This window comes from Mus caroli, chromosome 12, assembly GCF_900094665.2.
Source record: "Mus caroli chromosome 12, CAROLI_EIJ_v1.1, whole genome shotgun sequence".
Classification (NCBI taxonomy): domain Eukaryota; kingdom Metazoa; phylum Chordata; class Mammalia; order Rodentia; family Muridae; genus Mus; species Mus caroli.
Window position 1 is genome coordinate 33,583,663 of NC_034581.1, and position 23,687 is coordinate 33,607,349.

Sequence of the window (23,687 nt, forward strand, 5' to 3'; positions counted from 1 at the left end):
ATGGAAAAAATTAATATAACAAAATATAACATATGGAAAATTATGTTTGTGGAAGAAGGACCATTAATATAGAGAACCTATGATTATAATGTGATGTAGATTGTTTCTTTCTTTTAAAGGTTTTCTACTGTCCCCTGGCCCTTTTCATACCCCCTTCAGTGTTTGCTGTTCATATTCAATTCAATCTCCTCTACCAATTTTGGATCCACACAGAGGTAAGTATGAGTGAGTGTATATGTGTGTGTGTGTGCTAAAAACTTTATATCAAAACAGCCTCAAGCAATGTCCTAGAAATGTCCTTGCAGCTGATTTATTGTGTAAGAAAACTCTTAGTTGCCTTTTTAAGGAGAAACATCTGTTCATTTTTATTCCTTTTATTCTTAATATATATTGCAAAGTTTATAAGATGCAATGAAGTCAGTTGGTCCCAATTAAAGAAAACAATTTTTGAACTATTAAGTACCAAAACATTTTAATACTATATTTGCTACAATATCTCCCAGAGTTACAGTTCGTTAAACATTACTAAACCAGAGATGTTGAAATCCAATTCAATTTAAAGTGTGTGTGTGTGTGTGTGTGTGTGTGTGTGTGTGTGTGTGTGAAGATTACTAGAAAAGACATCTAACATTTTTCAGAAATTAAGAAAAAAATGTTGGTACTTATCTAACTTGGAAGTAGAATGTTTGTGTTTCGTTTCAATTTCTTCAATATATTGTTATGGTTTTATTTTGTTATCTCAGGAAAACTGAATATAGAACTTCTCAGGCCTTCTAGAGATTTTCAGATGTTCAGCTTGGATATTTACATTAAGCAATCACTTGGCTTATGAACTATTTGTCTTCATTTTATTGTTAAATATAGAAATATCATAGACATCCAAAAATTGCTACATACATAGAAGAAATCTTATAAGTATTTGTATTTATTGTCATCTTTATGAAATTCTCAGAGTGAGCACTTGGATAGGTGGTGCAGTGCTGTGCAATAATATCAGTAGGCACAAGCTGCACCAGATGCCGAATCTTGGCCCAGAGAAACATCATATTATCTGCAGTATTTCATACTGACACCATTCTTGGGATAGAGACAAGGCTATCTTGACTTAGGACATATATGTATTATTTGATGATCTGTCATGAAACACTATTTGTTTTGTGATACTTGACATACATCAAAAGCTCATATTATAACCATCTGAAAGAGTTGAGGCCAGTTCTAGCTCTAGAGGTCAAAGACCAAATTTGTTTAAATCAGGAAAGGGAAGTGTTCTGCTGATTTACGTGGAGGGGTTAAAGGAGAATAGCATTTTTACAGGGTCTCTGCCCAAGGTTATGCCTTGTGTCAGGTCAGGCATTAGTTAGGACAACATTCTTGCCTAAGGAACTTCTGCCCTTTCCTGTCTCACCAAGAAATCCTTAAACAAAGACTCATGTGCCCTCTCAGAAGAAAAGTGCAGACAAAAACAGTGGGGAATTACTTCATTTCGAGATCAGTTCCGCCATCTGCTTGCCTTTCCAGTTGAGTAGCAGTGTGCCAGAATCTGTTACACCTTTTGTACTTCATATTTCTGCAGGAACTTTGACAAATATAGTAACCTTGCATGAATTGCATGAGAGGCAAGCCCCCATTTTATAAACTTATTGTTTGAATTTTCGAGTTATATTATAAGCTATAAATTTATTTTTGAAAATGTCTGTATCTGTGAAATTACAGACAGCAGACTTTCATTTGTTTACAAGGGAATTATTCTGGAGGAAACTCAAAAGGCTGCTGGTGGTGGTGATGGTTTCTAGAGACAGAGAAATCAAATAGACATCTGGTAGGGGAAGATCTAACTTTCTAGTATTTAAATATTTATGTATTTAATTTTATGTGTATGTGTGTGCATGTGTGTAGGTATGTAGTCCTCTACAAAATAATGAGTACTCTTAGTCACTGGACAATCTATCTCCCACAAAGATTTAATTTAAAAGAATATATTTCCTTTTTAAATTTTTTATTATTTATTTTATTTATTTACACTTCAAATGTTATCCCCCTTCCTGGTTTCCCTTCAAACACCCCCTATCTCATCCCCTTTTCAACCCTTCTTCTATGAGGGTACTCCTCCCACCCTCACCCCTGTCTTACTGACTTAGTTTTCCCCTATACTGGTACATTGAGCCTTCACAGGTCAAGGGCCTTCCCTCCTACTGATGCCAGATAAGGTCATCCTCTGCTATATATGAAGTTGGAACCAAGTGTTCCTCCATATGTATTCCATGTGGCTTAGTCTCTGGGAGCTCTGAGGGGTCTGGATGGTTGATAATGTTGTTCTTCCAATGGGGTTGCAAACCTCTTAACCTCCTTCAGTCCTTCCGCTAACTCCTCCACTGGGGTTCCTGTGCTCAGTCTGCTTGTTGGCTGCAAGCATCCTCATCTGTATTGGTAAGTCTCTGGCAGAGCCTCTCAGGAGACAAATATATCAGGCTCATGTCACCAAACACTTCTTGGCATGAGCAATAGTGTCAGGGTTTAGTGGCTGTATATGGGATGGATCCCCAGGTGGGGCGGTCTCTGGATGGTCTTTCCTTCAGTCTCTGCTCCACTCTTTGTCCCTGTATTTCCTTTAGACAGCAGCAGTTCTGGGTTAGAGGACCTAATACCAATACTCTTCAAACTATTCCACAAAATAGAAACAGAAGGAACACTACCTAACTCATTATATGAAGCCACAGCTAAGCTGATATCAAAACCACACAAAGACCCAACAAAGAAAGAGAACTTCAGATCAATTTACCTTATTAATATTGATGCAAAAATACTCAATAAATTCCTCACAAACTAAATCCAATAACCCAGTAAAATGATCATTCACCATGACCAAGAAGCAAGGGAGGAAAGGGTTTATTCGGCTTACACTTCCCTGTTGCTGTTCATCACCAAAGAAGTCAGGACTGGAACTCAAGCAGGTCAGGAAGCAGGAGCTGATGCAGAGGCCATGGAGGGATGTTCCTTACTGGCTTGCTTCCCCTGGCTTGCACAGCTTGCTTTCTTATAGAACCCAGGACTACCAGCCCAGGGATGGCACCACCCACTATGGACCCTCCCACCCTTGATCACTAATTGAGAAAATGCCCCAAAGCTGGATCTCAAGGAGGCATTTCCTTAAATGAAGCTCTTTTCTCTGTGATAACTCCAGCTTATGTCAAGTTGACACATAAAACCAGCCAGTACAATCACCAACACCCTCATTGTAGAAGGAGAGAACTTCAGCAAGTTGTCTTCAGAACTCCACATGAGCTCTGGGACACACACACACAATCACAAAAATATCTAATTAAGTGGTTTTAAATGTTACCACACACAGTAAAGGTAAAACCTTAATAGTTCTATCAAACTGCACAGTATGACTAAAATTCTGTTAGCCCTCAAAGCTTCTTGCACACTCTAATAACCCGCATCATGGAAGTGACTCTATTAAAAGACATTGTATGAGCTGCAGGCATTACTGTATTGCCCACATGGCTTGGCATGGCTTGGTGCATTCATAAACAGAAGTTTTCTTCTCTACCATCCCTAAAGTTTGGATCTTACAGAAGGGAAAGTTAAAGTGACACTGATTTTTTTTTTTTTAAAAAGAAACATTTAGCTTCTTTCAAGTCCTTAATCTGAAGATGTGAGAAAAGAATAAAGAACACAAAACATTTGATAGAACATATATAAGCCAAGGATTAAGTCTAAACAAACTTAATATTTTTACTGTGAATTCTTTTACCAAAGAAACAGAAGTATCTTAGTCCTATCTTTTTTATTTTTTTGAAAGCTACAAAACTTTGGCTTGCTTTGACACTCTGCTCTCTCTCTCTCTCTCTCTCTGTATGTTTCTGTGTGTGTGTGTGTGTGTGTGTGTGTATGTGTGTAGGATTCTTGAGGTGGAAGTGACTAGGTCTCGCTACATAACCTTACTTGTCCTGTAATTCACCATATAGACCAGTGTGGATTAGAACTCACAGAGATCCACCTGCCACTGCTCTCAGAGTGCTAGGATTAAGGGTACTTACACAACACTGAGCTGTTGCTAAGTTTTTAATGTCTAATGATTTGTTTACTTTTCATGGATCTCAGTTGTTGGCAACACAAACTTGATATGCTCTTTTTCTGCAAATGCAGAACAGGCACATTTTTATATAGACATCATTCAACGCTATAAATTTCCATTCCTTAGTCATTAGTGGTATTGGATTTTAGCTTATCCAGCATGAGATAGTGTTAATAACCTGCATTAATCTAGATTATCTCATAATCTGTTACCATGCTTGAAAAGTGGAAAGCTACATAGGATTAATTTAATGCTTTGATGTTGAAGTTTGGAATTATGATTCAAAGACTTTTGTAATATTAAACTGAAACCTTTGTAGAATGTTAATTCTGCTTGATGTTTTTGGCTCGGGTTTTTGGTATTATGTCAGTTGTGTGTTTTTATTCTTTCCCTACCACAAACCCTGAAACATGTTCTTCCTAGATTTCCTTTAGAAATTTTGGAGGATTAACCTTTATATTTCAGTTTATATTGTTAAATATGCATCATTTAGGCATATGGCATGTGATTTGGATCAAGATCCATTGCTCTCTGCAGTGAATCCTGTGCCTTATAAAAACATATACTCACTCCAACCGTTTTATCTATTGGATGGTATACTGGCTAGTTTTGTGTCAACTTGACACAGCTGGAGTTATCACAGAGAAAGGAGCTTCAGTTGAGGAAATGCCTCCATGAGATGCAACTGTAAGGCATTTTCTCAATTAGTGATCAAGGGGGAAAGGCCCCTTGTGGGTGAGACCATCTCTGGGATGGTAGTGTTGGGTTCTATAAGATAGCAGGCTGAGAAAGCCAGTAAGGAACATCCCTCCATGGCTTCTGCATCAGCTCCTGCTTCCTGACCTGCTTGAGTTCCAGTCCTAACTCCCTTGGTGATGAACACCAGTATGGAAGTGTAAGTCAAATAAACCCTTTCCTCCCCAACTTGCTTCTTGGTCATGATGTTTGTGCAGGAATAGAAACCCTGACTAAGATAAATTGGTACCAGCATAGTGGGGTATTCCTGTGACAACCTGACCATGTTTGGGGAAGACTGTGGAAGGACTTTGGAACTTTGGGATAGAAGATCCATTCGTTGTTAAGAGCTCTGTCAGATGTTGTGTAGGAGCTTGGAAGATAATGTTGAAAACAGTGCAGAAGATGGAGGCCTGGNTTGTGAAATTTCAGGGGGGAAATTAAAGACTCTTTTCAGGTCTATTGTTACTTTGGTTGTGAAGATTCTGTGGTTTTGGTTAGCTGGGGCTGAAGAATCAGCTGTGATTAACAAGATACCAGAACTACTAAAGCAAAAACTTTGCATTACTGGGACTATTGATGCTAGTTAGCTGGAGCTAAGAAATTAGTGGTGATTAAGAAGAGACCAGCATTATTGAGGTGACATCTTCTGGGAAGTGTTTTCTGAAAGCACAGAGGCTGTGTTCCAGAGATAGCCAAGGTTGTACCTTGTGCTGTGGCTGGACTCGGTAATGTGTAAGAGTCACCCAGGTGGTACTGGTTTTGAAGGCATGAAGGGGTCACACAGAGCAGCTGAGGCTTGGCACTGTGAGAGGCCATAGAAGGCCATTGGTGAAGGTGATGAACTTGGTGATGAACACCAGTATGGAAGTGTAAGTCAAATAAATCCTTTCCTCCCCAACTTGCTTCTTGGTCATGATGTTTGTGCAGGAATAGAAACCCTGACTAAGATAGATGGTCTTCACTTTATTAAAAAGAAGTTGATTATCTATGAGACTTTTGTTTTCACAAACTCTTTCATTGCTTACTTATATTCATTCACATATTTATTTCACTTTAGTGATTACTGTAATTCGTAGCAAGGGTTTTGGTGTAGTTTGTGAAATTTGTTTCAAATTCTCTATTAGAGTATTTTCAGGAACAATGTAGAAGAAAACTTTTTGTCCTTTAGTTGTGTTTGATGTTTTTTTCTTGACTTATCACTTTGGTAAGAAGCTACAGTAGACTGTATGAGCTCGAACAAGTTATAGGCATCTACTCACAGCCTAGGCCTCTTGGAATCCTGTTTCTCTGTGTAACTCTCATTCTCTTTCCCCTTTTCTGTTAGGGATGATTTTTCTCATTATGACTTTAAAAAATTATGTCATATGTGTGTATTCATGCTTCTCTGCATGGCACCATATGTGTCTATGCACTCCTGGAGGTGAGAAGGTGCTTAGCTCCCTAGAACTGGAGTTACAGTCAGTTGTGAGCCACCCAATGTGTAACTCAATTGCAAGAATAGGAGGTACTCTTAGTTTGAGAGCCACTCTCCATCCATGATTTTTCCTGAATTTGCATTAATGTCATCTGTCATTTATTTACGGAACTAATAACATCACAATTATTTAAGACTCTGTCAGGAACTGCTTTTGTCAAAAGACTCCAGTCTTTAAGTATATCTTCAAATAACTAACATATACTTTAAGTATATCTTCAAATAACAGCATAGACAACTAACTAGCATAAAAGGATGATATTTTTACTTCCTATGCCTTCTAGACTCCTGATTGCCTCTGTATATTAATCAACCCTAAGTCTCTAAAATTTGGTACTACATAATCTATCTCAGTTCTCAAGGCTGAAAGCACAAAGGTAAGAGTAAATAAGAGTAAGAGTGTTTTTATCTCAGACTCTTAAGATGCTATGTTCTGCAGCCTTGGGAAAGCACTTTAAAGTCTCAACTCATTGTTCTAAACCTGACTTCACAGAGGGTTCTAGGGAAAAAATAGTTTCTCAGACACATCCCCTATGTTGAATGCTCTCCCAAACTAGGGCAGAAGTAACAATTATCTGATGAGAAGCAGATGGTCCCAGGACAATATGAAGAGTGTTTGAGGCTACAATGCAACATCAGAATTGATGTAATGACTAGCCATATTGTTGGTATTTAATTGTGCATAACCTTTACTCCCAACACAATTCTTCCTCTATGTAACTAAGGTTCTTCTCAGACATGCAGGATAGACTATAATGTGTAATTCCTGTATTTCCCAAATAAATATTAAAACCCTTTCTGATCTTTTCAGCATTATTTTTATTTGCTGACTTCAGAGAATTAGGCAAGTGTCTGCTGATATGTTTTAATCTCCACATTTTCATTCTGGCCTAGGACTCTGGTTATAATTCTATTTATAGCCTCTCTATCTTTTGAATAGTGTGCTTAAGTTTATTAATTATAATGAAAATTTTATATATTATTGTAACTTTCATGTTGTATATCTCATCAGTATCTTAATGTTTTACCCATGAGTATTGTACCTCTCTATTTAAGAGTATATAGTAGTATTACAATAGCCATAGGCCTTACTCAGACAATCTGGAAGTGCCCCTTACCTGTACTAGTGGTGTAGGCTTCTTTTAGTTGACTTCAGCTGGGGATTTCCAGACTTTTTTTGTGTCAACCTGTGTTTTCCATACAGTAATGTTCAAGGAAATGGTTGGGCTTTCATTCTCTACTCATCTTACCTAGATATAACTTTGAGATACCCTTTTTCCCTTCCGTTATTGAAGGCCATTGTTATAAGGATCTTGCTCTGGCCTGCCTTCAGTTTTCAGCTCTTGTGAACTCCATTTTAGGAAGTCAGACAAGATACACAAGGTTCAGCAGAGAAGATGGGTAGTATTTATTGCAAAGTAGAGCACCTTCAAAGACCAAGAGTAGACAGTGACCAAAAGGGAACATTATGAAGAAACTATATTTTAAAGTTTTGGAGATAGTTTTTTCCTGGGGATATTACTGTACATGTGAGTCAGAGGCTTCGTTTGGACTAGTTTTTAAGGACAGGAGAGTAGTCTAACTTTGTTCTTTAAGAAAAGTATCCCCCTACACGGTCTCCCTCCTCCTTATTTTCTTTCTGCCTTTCCCTATTTCAACCACAGGGGTCAGAAGCTTCTGTCCATTTGTTGGATGCAAAGATCTGCATCTCACTCTTTCAGCTGCTTGTTTGGTCTTCTGGAGTGCCCATATGCTAGGTCCCTTTTTGTGAGCATTCCATAGCCTCAGTAATAGTGTTCAGCCTTGGGACCTCCCAGGGCTCAACTTATCTGGACCCCTGAGATCTATCAAACACTAGGTCACCAAACTGGCAACATACAGCAGCTGATATGAGGACCTCAACATGTATACAACAGAAGACTCCCAGCTCTGTGTTCAATCAGAGATAATGAGCCTAACCCTCAAGAGACTGGAGACCCCAGGGAGTTTAGAGGTCAGGTGGAGTGGGGGCCAGGGGGTGGACATCCTTGTGGAGACAGGGTGTGGAGAGGAGGTATGGGATGTGTAATAGTTGGAGGGTGAATGGGGACAGAGAAATAAAATCTGGAATGTAAAAAACTAAGTAAAAGTAACTAAACAATTAACTAATTCATACTAAATTAAAATTAAAATAAAAAATAAAAAACAAAACAGGAAAGTATCCTCATATATGTTTTTCAATCTTGACAACCAAACAATGTCTTTTTAATATTAAAATAAAATAAATCATTTCCTCTTCTCTTTCTTCCCTCTAATGCCCCCCATCTAACTCCCACTCCTCTGCTTGCATTACTTTATCTTGAACTCAAGGCCTTTTGGAATATTTATTATGCCTAAATACACAAAACTAACTTTGTCATGTAGTTCTTGTAGTGTATATATATATGAGACGCATGTATATATATGAGACACAGTATGGTGTAATGTATTTCTCAGGTATTCTTTAGGCACCCATATAATCGGTAGAGTTTCTTTGCATTTTTAGTGACAGAAACTCTCAGCAGACTTCCTAGTCCTCTTATAAACTTTATGTTCACCTTTTCAGTATTCTCTGGGTCTTAGGTGTAGAAGGTGTCTTGTGGATGTTTCAATAGAGATTGACCTATAGGAAAGTGTAGCTCCCACCCCTCATCAAAGGAATGTCTCCTTGAGATAGATAAGGACGATTACAGAAAATACAGCAGGTCAAAAGGCAGAAAGTAATTCCTGTATTGTTATCAGAATTTTTGAGAAGTCTCACCTGAGCTGCAATGTATTAACAGGAAAATTAAGGTACTATTTAGTGTTCTTAGTTTCGTAACAAGAATGGATTCAAAAGGAAGCTCAAACAAATGTATTCTGATCAAATTCAGGAGCAGAAACAAACTGAAAGGTAAGTCAAGATGCGAATATTAGCAACTGCCAAGAGAATGGACACTGAGAAAAGAAAAGAAAAAAATCAGTAAGTAGCAAATCAGGAAGATAGAAGGAGGAGCAGGAGGAGGGAACAATGTTCAATATTTGAGAAATATCCTAAAAAAGAAAAAAAATATAAAGACAAAAGATAAGTTATGATTTTCTGATTGATTCAGAAAATCAGGTAGGATTAGTTCATTGCCATAAGTGATAGAACAAGGGTCAAAATTTTCTGGGCTGTAAAATACATTATTCTACCCATTACTTTAGTGCAAATTAAGTTATGTCCATCTTCCAAGTAAATATATACAGATATATATACAGATATATATATATATATATATATATATATATATATATATATATATANATATATATATATATATATATATATATATATATATATATATATATATACAGAAGGCTTCCTCCCTACTAGAGCATTATCAGGATCAGAGATATATTCTTTTGGCTAAAATTTATGCATAAACTTTAAAATGATTAAAGTGTTATTCTGGGTCAGGTTAGTATGCGGCACTCCTGTGTAGGATTGTCATATTGTCATGAGAAGATACAACTTCTTTAAAGCACTGTCCTTCCCTGGGCTTGGAGTATTGTTATGCAAATTAATGAAGACAGTGAGCTAAGCACTGTATGTATGTATATTCATTGCCCTGTATTTCTAATTATGGATGATTAATATGAGCAATTCTATCAATTTCTTACACCTTTGGGTTCTTTACTATGATAGAGTGTAGCCTGGAATTGAGAGCAAAAATATATCTCTGCACATTGAACTGATCTTATGCCCTTTTTATATTACCAATGGAAAATGAAACTAAGACAATAATTATAGAATATGTAAATGTTTTCTTTCTTGTGATTGGCTAGCCTCCTGGGTTCAAGATGGTTAAAGCTCTCACTGGCTTTTCCCTAGTCTACTTTGAAATTTTTAGTAGATTTTGTATATAAAATCTTTTTTATGGAACTCCAATTTGCATAATTGTGTGTGGGGGGGTTGCAGAGATAGATAGATAGATAGATAGATAGATAGATAGATAGATAGATAGATAGATAGATAGAGATATTTCATTTCTCTGATAAAATTTTCTTAGGTTAAGATAATATTTAAAGAAAAAGTTATCCTTTCTGGGTCTGTGGACTTTATTATCATTCACTTGACAGCAAATATTTGCCTATGGTGAATATTTCCATATTTGTCTTTCTAAGTCTGGGTTACTTCACTGGGAATAGTTTTATTCTACTTGCATTTATTTGCCTACAAATTTCATGATGTCATTTATTTTAAAACTGATGACTGATAATCCACTGTTTAAACTTTTTCTTTTCCCCCTTTCATTTAAGGAACATCTAAGTTCTTACCAGTTGCTGAATATTATGAATAAAGCTGTAATGAATATGGTTGAACAACTTTTCTTATGATAGAATGGAGCATCCTTTCAGTATATGCCCAAGAGTGGTTTAGCTGGGAATTTAAGTAGATTTCTTTTTCCCCCAATTTTCTGAAGAATCACTGTTTTAATTCCTAGAGTGACTGTACAAGTTTGTATTCCCATGAAGAGTTGGAGGAGTGTTTCTCTTGCTCCATATCCTTGACAGCATAAGCTGTGATTTTTTGGGGGGGGTGGTGGGGGGTTGGGGTGGAAACACAAAGTAGTTTTGATTTACATTTCCCTGATGTCTAGGGATGTTAAACATTTCTTTAAGTGTTTCTGAATCATTTTGAGAAGGGTGCATGGATCTGCCTGGGAAGTTGAAATAGAATAAATTTTGTGGGTGGACTAAGGATGGGTAGGGACAGAGTTGGGGTGGGGATCAGTTATAGGGAAACAATGGAGGGAGAGAATGTGGGGAGAGGCAGCTGGAATTGGTTTGGAGCATGGTCTAGAACCTGAGTGGAAACTCCCTGGAACCTATAAGGGTGACCCTGCTGAGTACTCCTAGTAGAAGGAGTTAAAGTCTGAGCTAGTCATCATTTGAAGCTAGACAAAGCTTTCAGTATTGGGACTGGGCTGCATTCAATTGAGTTGATGATGAAGGGGTTCCACAGAGAACCTTAGACAACCTAGACTGATGCTAAGACAGAGAGCTGCTCTTCACAAAAGCATTTGTGTGCTTGTGTGTGTGTGTGTGTGTGTGTGTGTGTGTGTGTGTATGTGTGTGGTCCCTCCTCTCAGAGCTCCAAGTACCCTGTGAAGAAGGAAAAGAAAGTTTATAGAAGTCAGAAGGGGATTTAGGACAACAGGAAAACATGGTCACTGAATCAACTAAATAGGGTTAATATGTTCTTCCAGAGACTGAAGCAGCCTACATAGGTTTGCACCAGGACTTCTGTGTATATGTTATGGCTGGTAGCTTGTTGTTTTTGTGGGACTCCTAACAGTGGCCATGAGTGTCTCTCTCTGGACTCTTGGCCTTTTCTTGGGATTCTTTTCCTCCTATTAGCTTGCCTTGTCCAGCCCTGATATGAGGGCTTTTGCCTTGACTTATTGTATCCTGATTTGTCATGTTTGATTGTTGTCACTTGGAGAATCTCCTCTGTTCTGAAGGGAAAGAGATGATTGGATCTGGGGGAGAGATGAGGTGGTAAGGGCCTCAGATGGTGGAGAGAGGGGAAACTGTGGTCAGGTTGTATGGTATGAGAGAAGAATCTATTTTCAATAATAATAAAAAAAGTTAACTATATTACTTCTAATTATGTATATGTACTTTTGGGGGAGGAGGATACATGTAAGTAAGAGGAGTGCCAGGCGATTCCAGAACATTGGATCCTTTAAAGCTGGAGTTACAGGTGATTGTGAGGTCCTCTACAAGAGGAGTGTATGTTCTTAATCACTGAGCATCTTCCCAGCCCATGGCTTTTTTCTTATAAGTATTAATTATGAAGAGCACTTTACAATTAATTTCTGCTGAATCTAACATTTGGGTCATGTTAAAATCTACTTTTATATGCTCTTTGTTTTGTTTTACTTTGCCTACCCACTCCACCAACACTATGCGAATCACATTTTACACTGTATTCTTCATTGGTTCCCAATGATTCATTTGTATTATATGCTGATCTTTATGGAATACATTGTAACTATTAAAAGCTGTGTTACAATACTCTATTTCAATTTCATTTTGGAAGTATGAAAAGACTGTATAACTTTCAGTAACTAATTTCTTTTTGGTCTGTTCTTGTGACCACATCTATATAGCATTAAGGTACATTTCTTACCCTCAGTGATTTTATCCTTAGATGAAGCCTGCCTTTGTTGTTGTTGTTGGATTATTTACTGAACAGAACTCTAAATTCTTCATCAGTAGCACTAGACAGTGAATGAAATCATTGCCCATAAATTATCTTGTTTTTTCTATTTCAATGACCTGTCCATTGGTGAGAGTGGTGCATCGAAGTCTCCCACTATTATTATGTGAAGGTCAATGTTTGTTTTGAGCTTTAGTAATGTTTCCTTTATGAATATGTGTGGGGTGGTGAGCTGTGCACAGGCAGCCTGGTCCCTGGTCAAGTGCAGGCTTTGAACCCCGGAGACCTGGCATGTGACTATCGCCTGCATGGGACAGCAGTCGTTCAGCCACCACCTTTGGACCCCTGGCTCCTGTCACAGCTATAGCCTCCCATAGCCCCCCACAGAAAGGTGTGTGGCTATCAGTCATGTAGGGCAATGCCCCAAGCTCCAAGTATTCTGTCTGGATCCCACCCCCACAGTTACCTGGCTGTTGCCAGGTAGGCCTTGCCCACTATAAAAGGGGATGTTTACCCCCTCCTCCCTCTCTCTTACCCTCTTGCTCTTACTCTCATACTCTTGCCTCTCGTTCCCTTGTCCCCTTTTTCTCCCCATTCCCTCCCTTCCCCCATCCAAGTGGCCATGGCTGGCCTCTACTTCTCTACTCTCTCCCTCTCTCTGTCTTTCTACAATAAACACCTTAACACCATGGTGTGCCTCTTCTCATTGGGATCCTCCGTGCTGGAGCAATGGAGTAGGTCTTCCTCTAAAGAGCTGCTCATCTAACCTCCTGCCAGAAGCCTCTCTTCATTCACAGACATGGTTTTCACCAAGTCAGGCTGCTTGCCTGAGCAAGCCAGACACTCTCCTCCCCAAGGGAACCCTACCAGTGTTCTCTCCTCCGGTCCTTTTCCCTTTGGCCAGGCCTGTGGGCCGCACTCCATTCTCAGCTCTTCCATGGCATGGGGCAATTTCAGCAGATCCTCGGGGACCTCAGAGTGTGTTCCCCCAACCCCTGGAACAGGATCCTGCAGCTTCTCACAGCCCCAGTCCAACTGCTTAGGGAATATACTCAAAAATCCCTTGCCCCTCCTCACCCAGAGGCCTGAAGGGACCCCATTTTTAACCCACAAATATGGGTATCTTTGTATTTGGGTCAAAGATGTTCAGGACGGCAACTTTGTCTTGGTGGATATTTCCTTTGGTGAATATGAAGTGTCCTTCCTCATCTTGTTTGATAACTTTTGGTTGAAAATCTATTTTATTGAATATTAGAATGGAAACTCCAGCTTCTTTCTTGGGACCATTTGCTTGGAAATTTTTTTTCCAGCCTTTTATTCTGAGGTAGCATCTGTCTTTGTGACTGAGGTGTGTTTCTTGTATGCAGCAAAATGCTGGAGCCTGTTTATGTATCTAGTCTATTAGTCTGTGTCTTTTTACTGGGGAATTGAGTCCCCAGTAAATTGGGAATTGAGAGATACTAAAGACAGATGATTGTTAGTTCCTGTTAATTTTGTTGCTGGAGGTGTTATTGTGTGATTATGATCCTTTTCTTTTGGGTTTGATGTGAACTGTTTATTTTCTTGTGTTTTCTTGGGTGTAGTTACCCTCCTTGTGTTGGAAATTTCATTCCAGTATCCTCTGTAGGACTGGAGAAGACAGGTATTAAGTTTTGTTTTGTCATGGGATATGTTGGTTTCTCCATCTATGATGATTGAGACTTTTGATGGTTATAGTATCCTGGGTTGACATTTGTGTCTGGATGACATCTGTCCAGGATCTTCTAGCCTGTAGAGTCTCTGCTGAGAAGTGTGGTGTAATTCTGATAGATCTCCCTTATATGTTTCTTGGCCTTTTCCCTTAGGGCTTTTAGTATTATTTCTTTGTTCTATGCATGTAGTATTTTGATTATTATGTCACCAGAGGATTTTTCTTTTCAGGTGCAATCTATTTTGTTTTCTGTAGGCTTCTTGTACATTTATGGGAATCTCTTTTAGTTTAGGGAAGTTTTATCTTATGATTTTGTTAAAAATGTTTTTTGGCCCTTTGAGCTGGGATTCTTCATCATCTTCTATTACTATTATTTTCAGGCTTGATCTTTACATTGTGCCCTGAATTTCCTGGATTTTGGGGTTGGGAGCCTTTTGTGCTTTGTATTTTCTTTGACCAATATATCAATATTTTCTATGATAATCATCTACACCTGAGATTCTGTCTTCTATCTCTTGTATTCTGTTGGTGATGCTTGGATCTACAGTTCCTTATCTCTTTCCTAAGTTCCTTATCTCTTTCCTAAGTTGTCTAACTCCAGAGTTGTCTCCATTTGTGTTTTCGTTCCTTATCTCTTTCCTAAGTTGTCTAACTCCAGAGTTGTCTCCATTTGTGTTTTCGTTAATGTTTCAATTTCAAGTTTTAGTAAGTCCTGTGTCAGCTGGCCTGTGTGGATGCCCCAGATAGAATGGATATTTGGAGGAAATTAGCACCTGTGTCCATAGTCACTGCAGACCTCCTGATAAGCAGGCAGTCTGTAGCGTTTGGCTCCTCTTTCTCTTTCAACCATGCTTACAGCTCATCCTCTGAAGTTGGTTCATGACCTATTAACACAGCATTTGCTTTGGCTTTGGCTTCATGATTTGCCTAATAGCACACATTCTAACTATAGTTGTAACTGAGTCTGTAAGTCCATAAGCCCATTACTTTTATTACCCAGTATCACAAAATGAAATCAGGAAACAGAAATTCTAAGGGTTCAGATTCATTTGTGGTTTGGCAAAATAATGTGTGTGTTTATTGTCCTATATTTTTCCCACAATGACTATGATAGTACCACAATTTGTGGAAAGTCATAGACAAAGTCTAGAACATATATAAACTTTGAGGTCAGACATGTGAATATATACTTTATTGGGAACACAGGGACTTGACCTCAGGTTTCTTCATTGTATATGTTTTGTAAAAGAGACACTTTTAGAATCCAAATCAAGCAACACCAAGTGGAATCTTAAAGGTTAAGATTTCACTTTTGAAGAGAAAGGAGTCTTAATAGCTTTTTTTTTTTTTTTTTGAGAATAGAGTATCTTTTATTTATTGTTTGGCAACTTATCCTTGTGAATAATATATTTTAATCTTATGTACACCACCTTCTAGAGACTCTATAAAAGATAAGATTTCTACCCATTCTAGTGATTATCAGGGTGATTATTTCTTTCTATGTTTATTACTGTGGGAAGGATGAAGAATTTTATATCTTTGGAAATCAGTTTCAAGTTCTAATTCTTGCATATCTGGTAAATATACCACATAAGTCTTTACTGAAAAATATAAATGAAGACCCACAGTATTTTTATGGGCCTCTGGATTGTGAGTCGTTGACTTTTCTGCCTGCTTTCAGGATTCTTCATCTCCTGTTTGGGTTCTACATACATCTTCAATATGATGGTTTCCGGTTTATTTTATTATTTTGTGATGTTTGGTTGTTAGCCCTTAGAAGCCAGTTATTTTCAAATAAGAGACAGAAAGAGAATGGATGAAGAGGGGAGGGAAGAAGAGAAACTAGGAGGGTTGGAGAGAAGGAAAACTATATTAGAATGTATTATATGAGAAAAGAATCTATTTTCAATAGAAAAGGGAGCAAAAGGGTGCTCTGATGATAGCTGATAGGGATAGGTAAATATCCCTCATTAGATATTTTCTTTCTAATCAGAGTTTCAACAGAAGATCATGACTATGATGTCATTGTGTCTTCTATGTCCATGAAATACAAAGACAAACATTTAGTTACCAAGTAGCCACGGTATTACAAACACAATTTCTAAAATCAGCATTTTCTTCATGCTGAATCAATTGTCCTAATGCAGGATACAAATACTAGGAAAATTAAAATGGCATGAGAAAAGAAAATATCCTTACCCTGGAGCATGGATTGTTGGATACAAATCAATTAGTAAAGAATAATTAACATTTGCTATGAAATTTGCTTCTAGAGACTCAACATTTTTATCAAACAAGAATGTTAAAATAGCAATGAATTATGCTTAAGACATAATTCTATATAACCTTCAATATGACCTTTTCTTCTGGCCCAGCTGTAAGGCTGCTATTAGGTAGGACTCTTGAATGAGGACACTCTGTTTCAAATTGTGAACAATGGTTTTACCACATCCTACTGTAATCAAATTTAGAGCATTGCTGAAAGTACTGTAATCCTTTTTTCCAAATAAAAGAGGAAAAATAAAAAGGTTTCTTGGACATCTTTTTGATTCTAGCTGATACTGGAGTTTAACAGACACTTCAGGGATTCCAGCATTTTTGATTAGAACAAAAAATTTAACAGAGATGCATAATAGTAGCAATACACTGAGAGACTATAATAATAAAAAATATATTGCCAAGAGTAAAACCAGGTCAAAGTAAGGGAATAAAGTTTAATAACACAATTTGGGTCTTTTATTTCTACTTCTCTGGATTTATAGTTCATTTGCTTCATAAAACCTTTCAAAATTCTTCCATACATGCTCTGTTACATGAAGATAAACATAGAATTTACTCAAGTCATTTCTTGTTACCATCTTGAATCCCCACCCAGCAGTATAGTTTTAGTGTTCTAAAGAGTGATAAGCGTAAATCTGCATCCAGCCCAGTGTCTAGATGTCTTGGTTTTTGCTACAGCTACTCATATACTTATGTTCTAAGGCTTCAGTCAGGAGGTTTCTAAACTCACTGTTCATACCTTTCCTGGTACATCATGAGAAACACAGATCTACATTTGTAGATCCAATTCTCTGTCTATGTACCTCTCATTCTACTAAGCTCTTACCTAACCCTATGTGAAAATCCCATTCTAATCCCACCTCTGGTTCAGAATGGTGTGTTCTGAAATTCTTTCCTTGAAGAGGAAATAAGAATCCTGGCTTCATCTCTGTAAAAACTTTCTATGAAGAACTTCTCAGGCTGATGCAGGCAGTCCTGCAGAATTGTTATGGGGAATTTATAGTCTTTTCTTTAAGTTGTCAGTCTTATTAATAAAACCACTTGAGAAAGAACTTAGAAGACAGCTTGGGGACAATTTAATCAGTTAACACAAAGCAATACAAAACAAAACAACAAACAAATAAACAACAACAACAAAACCTAAGAGAGACAAGTTTTACAATTTGACAGCTGCCCAGAGGAGAGAGGATTTGAAGAAAGTCATGCTTTTTTTTTTTTTTTTTTAATTAGGCATAAGGATTTAACAAGCAGGCAACCACATGACACACAAATAGGCACATGGTAAATTGGGTAGGTGTCCTGGCTGTAGAGAAAGAGTGAAAAAGCCCCAAAAGTCCAAAGAGCATAAGAAAAGGAAGAGTTACCATGTCTTTTTTTTTTTTTTTTAGGTGTCTGACAGATTTGTAATTCTGCAAGGGTGGGGCTCTGTAAGAGAATGAATAGGCAGGAAAGGTGGGTGGGTGGGTGGGGTTTCTTCTGAGATGCAACAAAGTGTGTCACTTCACTAAAGAGATAATTGTTCCTCCTCTCTCTTAAGTATAACTTAAGGTGATACATAACTTTAAATGTGAGGTAGAAGAAGTGTGTATTGCAAAGGTCAAAGGGTTACTTCATTTCTGTTCCATAAAACAGATATTTTTCTTTCATTCTACTCAAGTAGAGGCAAATGGGTCTTAATGGCTCCTCATTCCTAAAAAGAAAGGCATATCAGGAGTTTACAGTGTACACGATTCTGTACTTCTGAGTGGTGGTCCCTTAATTAGGTGACTGATCTGCCCTACTGACTGTTAACATCTACCATTGCCTTGACCAGAAGAAAATAGACAAGTTTTTAAAATCATTTATTTTTATTCTTTGATCTTTTTTTACAGTCCAGTCTTTACCCCGCTCCCAGTTTGCCCTCTGACTGTTCCTCATCCCATAACTCCTACCCACCGCCAAGTCTCCAAGAGGTTGTCCTTACTCCCCTACCCCTACCCCATCAGAACTTTCCACTCTCTGGGGCCTCAGGTCTCTTGAGGATTAGATGCGACTTCTCTGACTGAGTCAAAACCTGGCAGTCCTCTGCATTATATGTGTTTGGAGCCTCATATCAGCTGGTATATTCTGCCTGGTTGGTGACTCAGAGTGTAAGTAATTTCAAGGAGTCCAGATTAGTTGAGACTGCTGGTCTTTCCATAGGGTCGCCCTCTTCCTCATCTTCTTAGGGCTTTTCCCTAATGGAACCACAAGGGATCCTGGCTTCTGTCCTTTGGTTGTATGTAAATATCTACATTTGAAAAGCTGCTCTTTGGGCCTTTTGGAGGACAGGCATACTAGGCTCCTGTTTGTAAGCACACTATAGCATCAGTAATAGTGTCAGGCCTTGGGGCCTCCCCTTGAGCTGGCTCCCAATTTGGGCCTGTCACTGGAACTCCTTTCCATCAGTCTCTTTTCCATTTTTGTCCTTGCGGTTCTTTTAGACAGGAACAATTCTGTTTCAGAGATTTGACTGTAGGATGACAATCCCCTCATTGTACTTGATGCCCTGTCTTTCTAGTGGAGGTGGGTTCTATAAGCTCCCTCTCCCCACTGTAAAGCATTTCATTTAGGGTCCCTCCCTTTTAGTCCTGTGAGTCTCTCATCTCCCACCTCTCTGGTTCCTTCTAGAGGGTTCAGCTCACCTCCTACTTCCTGAAGTTGCTTGTTTCCATTCTTTCAGCTGGTCTTCATGGCTTCAGTCTTGTTCCTGCATCTTACCAATACCTGATCATGTTCCCCTCTTCCCCTCCCTGTTCCCTTTTATACCCACATCCCTCCCTTCTTCTCTCCTTCATCATGACTGCTTTCCTTTTCCTCTCAGATGGGATTGAGATATCCTCACTTGTGTAAATGAACCATATTTTCTGTATCCATTCTTCTGTTGTGGGACATCTGGGTTGTTTTCACCTTCTGGCTATCATAAACAAAACTACTATAAACATAATGAAACATGATTCCCTGTGTCATAGTGGGGCATCTTTTGGGTATATACCCAAGAGTGGTATAGTTAGGTCTTCAGTTAGATCTATTTCCAATTTTCTAGGAACCTCCAGATTGATTTCCAGAGCAGTTGTACCAGTAGCAATCCCACCAGGAATGGAGGAGTATTCTTTCTCCACACCCTTGCCAGCATGTGCTGTCACCTGAGGCTTTGATCTTAGCCATTCTGATTTGGTGTAAGGTAGAATCTCAGGGTTGTTTTGATTTGCATTTCCCTGATGACTAGGGATTTTGAACATTTCTTTAAGTGCCTGTCAGTCATTCAAGGTTCCTCTGTTGTGAATTATCTGTTTAGTTTTTTACCCCATTTTTTGATTGGTTGTTTGGTCATGGTTAGCTTTTTGAGTTCTTCATAGCATTCCTGTATACAAATGATAACTAGGCTGAGAAAGAATTTAGGGAAAAGATACCTTTTACAATAGTCACAAATAATGTAAAATATCTTCAGGTAACCTTAACCAAACAAATGAAAGATCTGTATGACAATAACTTTAAATCTCTCAAGAAAGAAATTGATCTCAGACAACAGAGAGATCTTCCATGCTCATGGACTGGCAAAATTAACATAGATTTTGGTAGGATGACCATTTTTACTATCTACAGATTCTACGCAATCCCCATCAAATTCCCTACCCAATTCTTCAAAACATGGAAAGAACAATTCTCAAATTCATCTGGAAAAGAAAAAACAAAGCAAAACAGAATAGTGAAACCAATTTTTAACAATAAAAGAATGTCTGGGGGAATCACCATCCCTGTTCTCAAACTATACTACAGAGCAATAGTGATAAAAACTGTATTGTATTGGTACAGACACAGACATGTTGATCAATGGAATAGAACTGAAGACCCAGAAATAAAGCCACACACTTATGAACACTTGATCTTTGACAAAGAAGCCAAAAATATACAATGTAAAAAGAAAAAAGCATCTTCAATATATGGTGCTAGTCTAACTGGCATGTAAAAAAATTAATGAAATCTGTATGTAAAAAATATTAATGAAAATAGATTAATATTTGTCGCCTTGCACAAAGCTCAAGTCCAAGTGGTGCAAGAACCTCAACATAAAATCAAATACAATGAATCTAATAGAAGAAAAATGGGAAAGAGCCTGGAACTCACTGGCATAGGGGGAAATTTTCTAAACAGAACTCCATCAGCTTAAGCTCTAAGATCAAGAATTGATAAATGGGACCTCATGAAACTGGAAAGCTTCTGTAAGGCAAAGGACATAGTCAATAAGACAAATCGGCAGCCTACAGATTGGGAAAAAATCGTGACTCACCCCCACATCGCTAAAGGGTTAATAGATGAGTTTCTAATGCTACCCAACAGTGCTGTGTCCCTGCTCTCATGGCCACTGCTGCTCATGTTGCCAATGAAGTATTTTCTTCTGAGAATACAATACTTTAGAGACTAAAAGAACAATCAATAAACTTTAAGATATAGGCGAGCTATAGGGAAGCACCATGCAAAGTCAGAAACCACAACTGAGTCTGTAGCTGGCCTGTTAATAGATTCCAGAGTGCTGCAGACATTAGGCAATCCAGAGAAGTAGACACAAATGTTACTCTACACTGACAGCACACCCAGGAGACAGCAGGAGAGTCTGACCCAAGGAAATCTGATGGTTAAGGATGTAACAAGAAAGGATTTGATTATTATTTCTCCACACATCACCAAATTCAATTTTGATGAATGTGTGGATGTATTCTTGTATTGTTCAACATCTTAGAATCTACTTAAGAGAACAAAACAAGGGAAAAAGTTATTGTTGTTTTACACATATACCAACAGACAGATACACACACATACATACTAACACACACACATGCATACATATGCATACACATTCATATTTATACACACACATAAAATCTCAACTAATTTTCTGAAAGTACATATTTGTAATATGATCTTCAAGTCATAATTGTAGAGAAAAACATGTTTATATCAGGCTTCTGGAAGAATTATCTTATTCTTTGTGTAGGAAGAAAAATATTTGAATATGCAAATCTGTTTCATTAATAAATTTAACCATTCCTTTGTCTTGATGTGATACCTGGAGGAAAGTTATTGCTTATTTTGCCAAATTGTGATTATAAAACTTAAATATGAGTGCTGGTAATATACAATTAGATATGTTAAGTGTTTTGCTTGATTTTTATTAATATTTTTATATTTTTATTATTTAAAAGAGTATTTAAATTTAAATATATTTTATCCCATTCTTCTGATCTTCCAAGTCATTCCAAATCTTCTGCTCCTTTATAACCATTCAGCTTTATGTTCTTTCTCAAAAAAACAACCCAAAACCCAGTACAAGTAAACACTCCAAACCTAGAACATAAAAATATTTTGCCCCAAAAGAAATAAAACTCCAACTGTAACTCAAAACAAGCACACAAAAACTGTGAAGTCACTTGTTTGTTGATCATATACTCCTGAACATGAGATCTACCCAGGAATGCCTGCTATTCAGTATTACATAGGAGTAAACTCTCCCAGAAGGTATAAATGACAGTTCTGTTGTTAACCTTTGCCCTAGTGGATAGGCTTGTTTTTATTCATTTGTTCATTCATTCACCCAGTCACTCATTCACTCCTCTTTTGGATATGACAGAAATACAATAACATACAACAAAAACTTTCACTTTGAGATTGGACAAGACAGACCAATAGAAGGCAAAGAGTCCAAGAGAGGACACAAGAGTCTGAGACTCATATTCTGGCCCCCTCAGAAATTCCATAAAAACATTAACCTAGAATCCATAATATAATCATACAGGAGCTGGTGCAGATCTGTGCAGACCCTGTGCATGCTCATCTTATCTCTCTGCTTTTATATGAGCCTTGCTTATATTGATTTAGAGGCCTGGTTTCCTTGGTGTCATTTATCCCTTCTTGTCTTATATCCTTTTTCTTCTCTTCCTTTGGCTTCCCTGTGCTCTGAGAGGATGGGTTTGATAGGCCTACTCTATTTTTATGTGTTCCAAATTTCCTGTAAATATTTCCCAGTGTTCATTTGTTGAAGCAACTCTCAACTTGAATTGTATTTGTTTTACCTTTCTGCACATCACAAACCTTTCACTGTTAAATAGATATAATCATAGCACAACATTGTTATGAGTCATGAAGACCATGTAAGTTACATGTTAACATACACTAAGTACAAAAATGTTTATGTATGACTTAATTCCTTTTATTTAGCTTATTAAGCATTTTTAGCAATCATCACAGCTATTCACACACATTTTGTGTCATAATTTAATACCTCTGTATTTTACTAGAAATCATTTGTATGAATACACTTAGAGGAAATTGGATAAAACAAACTGATTACTGTACCAAATACTACTAACACTGATTTGGGATAGATAGTAATAACATATTCAGATAAATATACTGAGTCACTTGTCCTATGTCAATCTATTTGGAAGTGTCAAAGTGGATATACTCTGCAAAGACAGAGCAGACAGACAGTGGGTGCTATGATCTTGTCCATTCCACTTCTCTGCTTCCCTCTGATAGCTATCACTATTATTACACTAATATAACAATAAAACATGTGTCATGTACTAAGCATAGAATATGTATACATATGATATGTATATGTGTATGTATCATGTATACAGCAAATCGATTTCAGGCATTCCCTTTAGAATAATGTGAAACACGAAGCATATACTAAATGAGATGCAAACCTGAAGAATATCTTTCTTAGTGAAATTTTATTTTAAGGTCATGTCTTGTAGCACATGTGGCAAAAGGTGTTCCAGAAATATGACAGAAAAAAAAACAATGAGAAAAGAGGAGCCTTTAGGTTCACTTATTCCTATGAATTGACACCACCTCTTTTAAAACTAAGATTATTAATACTTTTATTTATGTATGGTGATCTTAGCTATTTCTCGAGATGAGTTTTTGATCATTATTATCTGGAAGACTTCCCCATTAAGCAAAATAATGATACGGTTATGTCCAATACCTACGATGGTAGGTCTTTTTTTTTTTTTTTTTTTTTTTTTGGCTTTTTCCTGAAGTCTATGCAGCAGATTTTTTATCTTTGCAAACCTTGGTTTATGACAAACTACTTAAACATATGCCTATTACTCTAGTTTGATGGTTAATTGTATATTGTTTTCCACTAAAACATTCATTATACACTTGAGATTTCTTTTGAAATAGACAT

General features: G+C 37.5%; 1 protein-coding gene across 2 annotated transcripts in view; it reads left to right on the forward strand.

Annotated features, from left to right (window-relative positions):
- The window catches only part of Agmo (alkylglycerol monooxygenase), a 356,668-nt gene that overhangs the window by 121,268 nt on the left and 211,713 nt on the right, over positions 1 to 23,687 (forward strand). For both annotated transcript variants that reach the window (XM_021178991.2, XM_021178992.2), the window contains exon 5: positions 120 to 215. In XM_021178991.2, the coding sequence (XP_021034650.1) occupies positions 120 to 215 (96 nt within the window). The remainder of the gene's footprint in view (positions 1 to 119; positions 216 to 23,687) is intronic.